We start from the raw sequence: 12,531 nt of genomic DNA on the forward strand, positions 1-12,531 counted from the left end.
GATGTAGTCTTGCTTGGTGAGTCGAGGGAGGAGTTAAGCGGGAGGCTAGAGACTTGGAGGCAAGCCTTAGAAGCGTATGGCTTCCGCCTGAGTAGAAGCAAGACAGAGTATATGGAATGTAACTTCAGCAAAAGGAGAAGTGGGTCTACCTTGGAGGTGAAAGTTGGAGATCATATCATACCCCAAGTTACGGAGTTTAGATATCTTGGGTCCATAGTACAAAATGACGGAGAAATAGAAGCTGATGTACATCATCGTATTCAAGCTGGGTGGTTGAAATGGAGAAGAGCCTCAGGTGTTTTGTGCGATAAGAAAGTACCACTTAAGCTGAAAGGAAAGTTCTATCGGACAGCAGTCAGACCGGCAATGTTGTATGGTACGGAGTGTTGGGCGGTTAAGAGCCAACACGAGAGTAAAGTAAGCGTAGCGGAGATGAGGATGTTGCGTTAGACAGGATAGGATTAGGAATGACACCATTAGAGCGAGAGTGGGGGTAGCACCTATAGTAGAAAAGTTGGTAGAAAATAGGCTTAGATGGTTTGGACATGTAGAGAGAAGACCCGTAGATGTCGTTGTAAGAATAGTAGATCAAATGGAGGAGAGTCAGGTTAAAAGAGGTAGAGGAAGACCTAAGAAAACCATTAGAGAAACCATTAGAAAAGATTTAGAGGTCAATGAGTTGGATCCAAATATGGTTTTTGATAGAACACTATGGCGTCATTTGATCCATGTAGCCGACCCCACTTAGTGGGATAAGGCTTGGTTGTTGTTGTTGTTGTTGTTGAAAGCTCGTCTTTCTTTTTGTAATACATGATATTTTAACTTAAAAAAATTTAACTACATAACTTTTGATATGTTTTAAATATCCAATAATTTTTATTTTTTTTTTCAAAGGAAAGCTCGTACACATTCATTTCAATCTGCCCCATCTGTTCCCCTCTTTTGAAACAAGAACTTTAAATTACCTAAGCATTGTACATCGGTTCACAAAAAGTATGTTCAAATTTAAAGGGTATTGCATTTGAATTTGAGATGTTAAGATTTTGTGCAACTTTGATGAATTTAGTTTTGTTAATTATTATGTGGGTCATGTTACCTTGTGCCCTCAGGGCACAAGTTAAGGAGCTTAAAATGGAAATAAAAAATAAGTTTTATATTGAAAGTATAACTTTTGAGACTTTTAAGACATTGAATGCACAATTTTCAAGCAAAAACTTCTACATTTAGTTTCTTAACTTAGGCCTCAAGGGCACAAGTTAACATTTCCCTTATTATGTTATTTTTCAGTCGCAACTTGTAAGTTGTGAGGATAGGAAGACAATCTTGAATCTTGTACCGATTATGTTGGAACATATGAGAATGTCACTTAATTAACATTGAATATGTATTTTGCTTAGTTTTTAGTTCATCGTGGTTTATTATGTCAGTGATCAAATTGATAGCAATTATTTGTTCCCGTGAGTTTAGTTTAAATGGTAAGGACAATGCATAATATATGCAAGATCCGGGGTTCGAATCCTGGACATCACAAATTGATAGCAATTATTTAAATTTACGGAACAAAATGAGAATAAGTGGTAATTGGAGGGATTGATAATTTCTGAATGTATTTACTGTGGTTATGAACGAAGAGATGTTGTGAAAGGTTCTGATTTGGTTTTATAGCTCATTAAGTTTTTGTGGTAATAACATACTCCCTCCATTCCTTTTCTTTTGATGTTTTAGCTCTTGACACAAGTTTTAAGGAGTAATTAAAATATATAAATATTTGTGTGTTTTTTACTTAAATGTCCTTATTTATCATTAAATTCACATGTGATAAACCAAAGGTCACAACTACTTTAATAGTTTATTGTGTTTTCCAACAAGGGTAAACTTGAGAAAACAATAATAAATTCACTAAAACATCAAAAGTTTTGGAATATAGTTGAAGTTCTAAAAATCAAAAGAAAAGGAATGGAGGGAGTATATATCAACATTCTTTAAAAAAGAAAACATTTCAACATATATTGCAAATTTGATAGTAATGTTAAATATCAAATCGATAGTAAGTTGTTGATCACATGCACAAACTTGACACCGACAATATTGGTCAGAAAAAAGGATTTAACTGAAAAAACAGTACTTATAGCGTCAACTGTATTTCGTAATGTTAATGAAGTTTTTACTGTTTGTTTAGTTTTTGTTTAGTTGTTTTTTCCTTTTTTGGGTTTAAAACCCTTTTAAAAAATAGGTTTGATTTTTGGATTAGCCGGTTTTTAGGCCAGAAAATGAGTTTATGTTTAGTTGATTTTTAAATAATTAACTTTTTTTTTTTTCATTAGTTAGTTAATAGAACTGCTAAGTTACTTACACTAAAAACAAAGGAGTAAGTTAGAGAATTGAACAAACAGAACAAAAAGGGTGAAAACAGTGTTTGGTTAGTGAAACGTACGTTTGGGGAGAAAAAGTGTAACGCTATATAGTTTTGTTAAACTGTCAATTGCGAAAACTGAAAACGAAAAATTGCGAATTAGAATGTTTTTGAGATGGAACAATGTCAACGGTTTTTGACGCATACACAAACTACGAAATACGAATCCACTCTTTATTTTTACTCTCACTTTCTCGGAACCAATTTCATAGCTTAAATCCTTATTGGGTATCAACAATGCTCCCTGGATTCATTACTGCCAGGAGATTCATTTCTACTTCGCTTCCTTTCTCTCAGAGATTAAAACAAACAGGTACCAAAATGTCTTTTCCTCTTTATTATTAATTAATTCGAGCCTATCTACTAGCATAAGCTATTTTAAACTGTTTGAGAGAATTTGTGAAATCAGCTTATAACATGTTCTTTAGCTATTTCAGCTTATTTTCATAAGCTCTTCAAGATAGCTTATGAAAACAACTTATAATTTATACGAAAATAGGGCCGTTGTCCTGTTTAGAGATAAGAAGCAATTATAGTATAAGTGATTGCCAAATAGAAGCTTATGTATAAATTACTTTTATAACAAAATGTAATATAAAGTTAAATTGATATAGTGTAAGCTATAATTGTTTTTGTGAGCTATCGTGAAGAGCTTATGGAAACAAGTTGAAAAAAGCTTACGGACATGTCATAAGTTGTTTATCTCTCTCAAACAATATTACAAGTGTTTATGTCAGTAGATAAACTTAAATAAGTCGATCCAAATAGGTTCTTTGTTAACGAAGGGATGGCTTGATTTATTTGATTTGTATATATTGAACTTCATTTGGTATCTAATTGTGTGTGTTTTAAACTAGCAGAAAATGAGATTGTTAAAATGTTTCGGTTGCCTGATTCCCAAGAAGAAAACCATAACCTTCCAATGGAAGGAAGGAGAGTATTGAGGAAGGATCCAAATGCTAGAAAATTGGATGAAAGGTTCATTAGGATTTTGAAAATATTTAAATGGGGGCCTGATGCAGAAAAGGCTTTGGAAGTATTGAAGCTTAAGCTTGATATTCGCTTAGTTCGCGAAGTTTTGAAGATAGATGTTGAGGTCCATGTGAAGATTCAGTTTTTTAAGTGGGCTGGGAAGAAAAGGAATTTTGAACATGATTCGACAACTTATATGGCTTTGATACGATGCTTAGATGAAAATAGGTTGGTTGGTGAATTGTGGAGGACAATACAAGACATGGTTAAGAGTCCATGTGCGATTGGTCCTTCTGAATTGTCTGAAATTGTGAAAATCTTGGGTAGGGTTAAGATGGTTAACAAGGCATTATTCATTTTTTATCAGGTTAAGGGTCGCAAGTGCAGACCTACAGCAGGCACTTACAACTCTGTCATCTTGATGTTGATGCAAGAGGGGCATCATGAAAAAGTTCATGAGTTGTATAATGAAATGTGTAGTGAGGGACATTGTTTCCCTGATACAGTTACATATAGTGCACTTATATCAGCGTTTGGAAAACTAAATCGCGATGATTCTGCCGTCAGATTATTTGATGAGATGAAGGAGAATGGATTACAGCCAACAGCAAAAATTTATACAACTTTAATGAGTATATACTTTAAGTTGGGTAAGGTTGAGGAAGCGTTGAACCTGGTCCACGAGATGAGAATGCGGCGGTGCGTCCCAACGGTCTATACTTATACAGAATTGATAAGGGGATTGGGGAAATCCGGGAGGGTTGAAGATGCATGCGGAGTATACAAGAATATGCTGAAAGATGGTTGCAAACCAGATGTTGTCCTCATGAATAATTTGATTAACATTTTGGGTAGATCAGATCGCTTAAAAGAGGCTGTTGAGCTTTTTGAGGAAATGAATTTGCTTAATTGCACACCTAATGTTGTGACATACAACACCATTATCAAATCTCTATTTGAGGCTAAAGCCCCACCTTCTGAGGCTTCTTCATGGTTAGAGAGAATGAAAAAAGATGGAGTAGTTCCCAGCTCATTTACATATTCAATTCTCATCGATGGTTTCTGCAAAACAAATCGGGTTGAAAAGGCTTTACTGCTTCTTGAGGAGATGGATGAAAAAGGCTTTCCGCCTTGTCCTGCTGCCTACTGCAGCCTGATCAATAGCCTCGGTAAAGCAAAACGTTATGAGGCTGCAAATGAGCTGTTCCAAGAATTGAAAGAGAACTGTGGAAGTTCGAGCGCGCGTGTATATGCTGTCATGATTAAACATTTTGGAAAATGTGGACGATTCAATGAAGCTATGGGTCTTTTCAACGAGATGAAAAAACTTGGATGCATCCCCGATGTTTATGCTTATAATGCTCTCATGACCGGGATGGTAAGGGAAGACATGATGGATGAAGCTTTTTCTTTGTTTCGAACTATGGAAGAAAATGGTTGCAACCCAGATATAAATTCACATAACATCATACTAAATGGCTTGGCTAGGACCGGTGGCCCGAAACGTGCTATGGAAATGTTCGCGAAAATGAAGAGTTCTGCTATCAAGCCAGATGCGGTTTCTTACAACACAGTTCTTGGCTGCCTTAGTCGTGCAGGACTATTTGAAGAGGCTACTAAGCTTATGAAGGAAATGAGTTCAAAGGGATTCGAGTATGATCTAATCACCTACTCTTCAATTCTCGAGGCAGTTGGTAAGGTTGATGAAGATCGTAATATGGCAGAGTCATGAGAACCACCTTGTATTACCTTTTTTTAGTAACCGTGCAATGCGTATAAATCAATGGAAAATGCTTATTGTTACTTGAGAATTCTGACACGAAACACAAGAATCCTATGTGACTTCATGTAACACTTATAAATAACAACCACTCACTTAAGTCACAGAACTTTGGTGCAAATGTTCGAAGTGAACAAGTGATATACACCATTTATTCTGACTTGTACGTCAAATTTAGGAGGGGATTCTAAAAGTTCTATTTATTATGGTATAAGCCTTTGCTCAAATGTTTGCATGAACTTATAAAAATATCACAAGTCTATATTTTTCAGTTGTTACGGTTCAATTTATTTTAATTACTGTTGTATATGATAGCTGGTGTATATGGCATTACAAAGAGATGATGTTGCTACTTATTTTGTTGTTATTTCTGTTGTAGCACTGACACTTCTGATCGAAGACATGTCTTGTGTTCGACGAGTGTTAGTGTCTGACACATGTGATTATGTGTATGATTGGTTTCAATTTTGGAGGGTTCAATGATTTTAGAGGTTGTAGAATCAATTTTATCATGTTTGGATGATTTAAAAGATAATTGATTTTCTTTGTACAATTGATTCTAATAGAAGCTAGAATTTGTAGCTTTTAGCTTCTACACTTGATTTTTTTAGCATTAAATTTATTGTTAAATCAACTTTTGTATAAATACATTCAAACATAACTTTTTCATAAATACATAACTTTTGCTTCAACTTTTGTTTCATTGAAGTGTTTTGGTGCCGATCAGTTTATCAGGCCAGTGAGTGGAGATTATTGCTGGTGTTCTGTTGATTTCTTGTTGTGTCCTCATATTCCGTAGGGAGTGACACTTAAGAGAGGGGTTAGTGTGGTTAACTGGTTATGCATGAAAAATAACACCCTTTACATTGTGTTCTAGAAATGAATTAAATTTTTGTAGAGTTGAAGCAAAGGACATGCAGAAAATTGTATTTCTGGAATGAACAGATCTCTAAAAATTGTCATTTTCACCTTTACTTTACTTTTCTTTTGCTCGGTTTTTTAACTAGTAAACCACCAAATTTGTTTGTAACTTGTAGGATGCCCTCAAACAAATTGCTAAGATTATAAATATTTCATAATCGTCTTTGATTCTTAAATGTTACTTCTATCAACTCTTGCTTTCTGACGCCGTTGCAAGTGGTATGTAGCCAGTTAAATGCCATGTGGATGTCATTGAGTCGGATGCCATGTGGATATCAGGTCTTGTACGATTGTCATTTTAATAATGATTTTTTTTTCTCTTATTAATCAAATTAACATTTGTTTTTCACATATTTTTATAGCGTTGTCCTAAAAATTTATTAATTTTGGTTATAAAAATATCATTACTAAAAAAATATTGAGGAGAAATACTCAACATCGTGCCTCGCTTCATTTGATATTTATATGATGCAATGGTGAGGGAAGATGGAAAAAAATTCCCAATTAAGACTCTTGACAAATGAGTAAGGGTGTCAGTGTTGTCACCATACACCAGTGAAATCAAAGAATCTTTGCAAGTTACGGTCTTTGAAATGCTCCAAATTTAACACTCCATATTATTTAACTATTTTATTCAAAAATATTATTTAACTTTTTTAATAATAAAATATTTTATTGTTATTGTAGTGTCCACCTTTTCCTGGTCTAAAGATGCCCCGTAATTAATAATTCACTCGTAGAAAGAAACAATGTACTTAGACATGTTAAAATTTAAGATTTAACATGATACTCCCTCCGTCCCGGAATAACTGACCTATTTTCTAAAAAAAAGTGTCTCAAAATAACTGACCCATTTCAATTTTCAATACAACTTTCATCATTCCCAATACAATATAACACTAAATAATATTACTTTTATCATTCCCAATACAATATATTTCACTTTCCCCTTTATTTATACATTTTTCTTAATATATGTGAAAAACAAAATTGTGTCAATTAAATTGGGACGGAGGTAGTAATTCTTTTCTTTGCCCCAAATGCACTCTTAAAAAATTAATTAAAGTCTGAAAGGCCATTAGAATCAACTTGTGATGATTACAGTCCAATTAATTTGAATCACTCGTGAGTTTTGTCAATAATGACAGCCTCAGAAGGAGTTTGGTTTTCTTCAAAATCAAGGCAACAACTTGTTTTCAACAAAAGACAAGACTTTGGAATAGGTAAATCACTGAGTTTCCAAACATGCACTAAGTTTTGTCTACATTCATCAATCTACATTCATCAACCTGACAACAAATTTGGACAATGCGATCTATTTATAATGAGATTGTTATTTCTATGAAACTCATTACAAATGAACTGTGATGTGACCAATCAGGCGTTAAATAAACATAAAAAGGAGACCAAAGTTTCAAGTATAATCATCGAAACAATTTACTCATTTTATATTTGCTTTCATGAAAAGTAAATCATAGCATTAAACATTATTCATAAATTTGATATAAGAAAGCATTGAACACAACACAGTTCAAAATATGCCAACAAGGTAATGGAAGTGCAACATGGATTCTGTTATAGCCTGTAGGTTATGTAGCATGAAATAAGTAAGCTAATTCACAAAACAGTATAGTTTCTTTTAAAACATCGAGTCTTGAACCGAAGAAAAAAAAAGCCTTGAAAGCAGAATGCAGAATTACAGATAGTTCTTAATACATCATAAAATACAGAGACATTTATTCATTAATAATCAAAGTATAACAGTATAACATGGTCATAAGGCATAACACAGTAGTAATATGTAAGCAACTTAATTTTGGCTGATCATTGCATAATACATATTGTTCTGGTTAATAATGATGATTAACTTACAAATAAGAGAATTCTCAATTGAACTTTCCATTTTAATGAAAGAAAATTACTTCATAATCCCCTAAAAAATCCTTCAAGAACCCCAAGTTTGATGGTATTTGGAAATATTTAAGTAGTCTATCTAGCCCTAAAAAAGTGTTGTATTCTGAGAATTGAAGCTGATAAAATAATAGGTTGCATCTCAGGATCTTACCTTGTAATACATATTGTCTAATATTCTCTATCACCATTTTATAAACTTTCTACTCATGGGAAAAAACTCATGCTTCCAATTTATGAACACATATTATACTCATTTTATACCTATGAAGCACAGACTCAGACACGGACACAGATACGTCTGCGCCAATAATAATTAGAGAAAATGACATAATTCAATGTAATCATGTGTCGGTGTGCTATCGGTGTCGGACACGATACATATCCGACACCAGGACAGGCCTAATCCGAGGAGAATTTGTGCTTTATAGTTTTAAACTCACTTTCATGAGAAGTAAATCATAACATCTAACATTATTGATAAAATTTGATATAAGAAAGCATTGAACACAGTTCTAAATATGCCAACAAGGTAATGAATAATGATACAACAACTACCTGTCCGGTGTCTACATTCTATGTTACACAACAATGGTAACTACAATGCGTAAGACTTTACATACCAGACTCATCAGAATCAACATTTTAATCATCTCTTTGCTCGATTTTTAAAATCTCACTCTGCAATCTTTCAAAAATCTGTCTCTTTTGTGCTTCCAAATCGTTGAGGAAATCCATCCTCATCTTTTCTAGTTCCATCATCTGCTGCCTTTTATTATTTTCAATCTTCTCATATATCTTACCAAAATTCTGAATGGAATCAGCAAGTAATTTGAAGGAAGAAAACTCATCACTTCCCCTTCCTTTCCTTCTTTTCTTTGGGCAAGGCCCTTCGAAACCTTCTACACGAACCGATTCTGTATTTTCAGGAGGACTATCCTTCATGTCATCCATCTCATTTGCATGATTTACATAAACTCCAGGCTTCATAAAAATACGCTCTCTTGAGTTCGAACGACAAGGGAGTCTTGCTTGTTGTGGTGGAGAAGACATTAGTTTATCCATCTTTTGAAAATAAACCCATTTTCTATCTCCACCACCCATATCTTGAAACTTAATCTTGTCCTTTTTGTATTTTTTCTTCAATGTATCTAAACGATTTCTACACTGAGTACCCGTTCTTTCAACTTTTGAAACCACTGATACCTTTTCTGCAACTTGTTGCCATTCCTCAGATCGAAGACTCTTCCTTCTATGTTGCAGAAACCGATCACCCCAAGCATCAAGAAGAACAAATGTCTCCTTCTCAGTCCATTCAGTAAGGGAATTCCTAACCCCAAAAGATCGTTTAGCAGCTGCAGCTGACGGTGTTGGCACCCGAGCTGCAAATTCATAAGTTGACATCAAACTCTTTAGCTTTTGCTTTTTTGGGTGCCACTCTAATTCATCTTCATTCATCATGGCATAACTTTCCTGCTTATTGTCATTATCACCGTCATTGTCATCAACATTTTCATCCCTATCCCCATCCTCGTCGTCAACATTTTCATCCCTATCCCCATCCTCGTCATTGCTATCTTCTTCATCAGCATGCTTTAGGGAAAGCTGAACATTGTTATTTTGATCAATATCAACATCATCATCATCTTCCTCCACTAACCGCTCTTCATCTTCTTCATCCTCATCCTCATCATTGTTACCTTCATTCCCAAATGGCTGGGAATATGGAGAATTCCTCACAGAATGTTTCAGATAACCATATTCCTCGCTTTGTCGGTCATTGTCATCACCACCCCCATCGGTGTCATCGTCTTCATCCACCTGCTTTAGGGAATGATGATCAACATCATCATCATCATCATCATCATCAACAACAACATCATCATTCCCTCCTATCCGGTCTTCATCAACAACATCATCACCGTTCCCTCCTAACCGGTCTTCATCAACAACATCATCATCATTCCCTCCTAACCGATCTTCATCGTCATTCCCTCCTAACTGATCTTCATCATCGACATGATCATAATCTCGGGTAGATTCATTTGCAGCTGGATGGGAATATGAAGAATTCCTCAAAGGGTGTTTGAGATTGCCATACCCTTGATTGTTAGGATAACCAACACCATATGGGTTAGAGGGATACCTTGCAATTGCATCATCATCAATGTCATCCATTTCAACAATTGCAACTTGCAATGAAACTAAAACTATAGAACCCTAAATTACCAATTCAATCCCTAATTCCTAAAGTGTGGCTCCAAAATTAAATCCCCTAATCTAGATAAAACCCCATTCTCCAATTCAATTCACAAATATCCATTTTTGGCTTCTTGCCATCAATGAAGGGTGAAAAATACAATTTTTCACAATAAAAAAAAAAAAAAAAGATTTTAATTTTTTGGGTGCAAGCAAGAACCCTGAAAATTGTTGGCAAAAAATAAAATGAAATTAGGAAAAATGAAATTGAAATGAAAAAGGTGAAATTGAAATTTAGATGAGATTGAAGGAGTTATGTTACCTGAAAAAACGCAATTTTTGATTTGAAAGGGGATGAGAAAAAAGTATAATAATCACATTCATTCACAAGTTGTTGCAAAGAAAGAGAGAAAGTGTGTGTAACATCATTACTAACGTGAGCCGGGTGGGTGGGTGGGTGTACTCTAACATTTTTAAGGGAAGGTGGGGGAAAATTGTTAACAATATAATAATTGAGGGATCAAACAATATACTATAAAGACCAAAAATGAAATTAAACCAAAATATTAATATATTATAGGGGTACTTTGATAATAAAATTACTTATCAAACGATAAAAATAAATTATTAAAATTATGTTAAAGTTTCTTTTAGGGGAAATTTTACATTTAAGAAATATGATACTTTTTTAATTTTACTAACTGAAAAAAGAAAAAAAATACTCACATGTACCAGCGAGACATATCCTCTAAAATGAGTAAAATATAAAATGAAAAAAAATCAAAAGTTGGTATTGTAACAAATTTATTATTTTTAACAATGTGCCTATAATGGAGGGAGATAGGCTAAGTTTAGCTTGGTGGAAGAGTATGATGGGTATTCGTGATGGTATAAACATGAGTGTGGGGAGCTGGTTCGATGATAATATTCTTAGGGAGGTCGGAGAGGGTAGTAGCACTTTTTCTGGACGGACAAATGGATAGGCAATGTCCCTTTGTGCGTTTGGTTTAGCTGTTTGTTTGACTTGGTCGAAAACCCTTTATGCTCAGTGGTCGAGAAGAATGTTGAAACGTGGAAGTGGAGAAGAATGTTGTTTGTGTGGGAGGAGGATCTTCCTAGGAAATGTTGTTTCTTGCTTCATAACATTGTTTTGCAGGATGGTGTGCTTGATCGATGGAAATGGTTACTGTTCGAACAAAATGTGTTTAACAATGAACCTCAAAGAGTTTTGATGATAACAAGGTATTAAAAATTGTAAATTGGACTAGCTAATATTTGTTCAAAGTGCACATGACCATAGTTAAAGTTACATCATTAATTGGTTCTGAATGAGCAAATAAAGAGCAAATGGAAATGAAGCTTAGACGATTCTGAAGGCAATACGCTCCTGAAAGTGGAAAGCGCTCCTGAAGTCAAGCTGCTCCTGAAGAGAGTAAAACGCGCTCCTGAAGAATAGTGCTCCTGAAGACAAGAGGTCCAGAAGCCACATTATCAGAAGCTGCATCATCAGAAGCAGAAGAAGCTGCATCATCAGAAGCTGCATCATCAGAAGCTGCCTCATCAGAAGTCATTTCACCAGAAGCTGAAGATCAAATGGATTTGCAGAAGATTCAAAGATTGAAGAATCTACATTGCAAAAGCTGTCTATTGGATTCGAAAACACAGCAGAAAATTAGTGGAACATTGCAACGGTCATTTCAAAGGTGTTTGAAGGCATGTGCTTGCAATTTGGACGAAAGCGTTGACATTGTACTTTGTACGAATTGTACAACCACGTTCTCCACTACTCTGTTTTGTGTCCACGCTACAAGACAAGAAAACAGCTTCAGAATATGGCTTCGCCTGCAAAGATGTTCCTTTGGATAAGGAATGGATTTCAAATTTGTTCTTCATAGGACAACAACCAAATCAAGCAAAATATTATTGGTGAAAGATCAAGCTTCAACAACGACTCTTTGGTGTGCTGGCAATTTCACAACGTCTCTTTCACACCTCTATATAAAGGAGTAAAGACCTAGAGATTTGGTAATGCAAGAACGCTGAACGAAAGACTCACAACATTTTTACAAGTGCCAAACCTCTGCTGAAATTGTTCTGAATTCACTTAGAATTTCTGTGTCTCAAAGTCATATCTTAGAAATTCTTAAGTCCATTGAGTTTGTATCTGATTTATATTGTGAGCACCTCTGATTGTATATCAAGTGTTCAACCTTAAACAATTTTATGTGTAATTTTGTTTAGTTAGGAAGTCTCTTGCAGTTGTGCTTGAGCAGGAAGTCTCTTGATTGTGTTCTTGAGAAAAGGAAGTCTCTAGCTTGTGTGCTTGAGCAAAGGA

General features: G+C 34.8%; 2 protein-coding genes across 2 annotated transcripts; one reads left to right on the forward strand and one right to left on the reverse strand.

Annotated features, from left to right (window-relative positions):
* Positions 1–2,493: 2,493 nt before the first annotated feature.
* LOC146951357 (Pentatricopeptide repeat (PPR-like) superfamily protein) lies at positions 2,494–5,436 on the forward strand. Its single transcript, XM_085747324.1, has 2 exons — positions 2,494–2,726; positions 3,274–5,436. Exons 1-2 carry the CDS (start codon positions 2,537–2,539, stop codon positions 5,115–5,117), a joined length of 2,034 nt encoding a protein of 677 aa, XP_085603450.1. The 5' UTR covers positions 2,494–2,536; the 3' UTR covers positions 5,118–5,436.
* A 3,035-nt stretch (positions 5,437–8,471) lies between these two features.
* On the reverse strand, positions 8,472–10,642 carry LOC146951358 (uncharacterized). The gene is made up of 2 exons (XM_085747319.1): positions 10,519–10,642; positions 8,472–10,417 (listed from the first exon to the last, which is right to left on the reverse strand). Exon 2 carries the CDS (start codon positions 10,173–10,175, stop codon positions 8,643–8,645), a length of 1,533 nt encoding a protein of 510 aa, XP_085603445.1. The 5' UTR covers positions 10,176–10,417; positions 10,519–10,642; the 3' UTR covers positions 8,472–8,642.
* Between the last annotated feature and the right edge of the window lie 1,889 nt (positions 10,643–12,531).

This window comes from Medicago sativa, chromosome 2 (assembly GCF_051527215.1).
Source record: "Medicago sativa cultivar Bolivia chromosome 2, Bolivia_mono, whole genome shotgun sequence".
NCBI lineage: Eukaryota > Viridiplantae > Streptophyta > Magnoliopsida > Fabales > Fabaceae > Medicago > Medicago sativa.

Coding starts and splice junctions, on each gene's coding strand:
- LOC146951357 (XM_085747324.1), top strand. CDS start 2,537: ATGTCAACGGTTTTTGACGCATACACAAACTACGAAATACGAATCCAC. Junction 2,727..3,273: donor TCAGAGATTAAAACAAACAG/GTACCAAAATGT, acceptor TTAAACTAGCAG/AAAATGAGATTGTTAAAATG.
- LOC146951358 (XM_085747319.1), bottom strand. CDS start 10,175: ATGGATGACATTGATGATGATGCAATTGCAAGGTATCCCTCTAACCCA.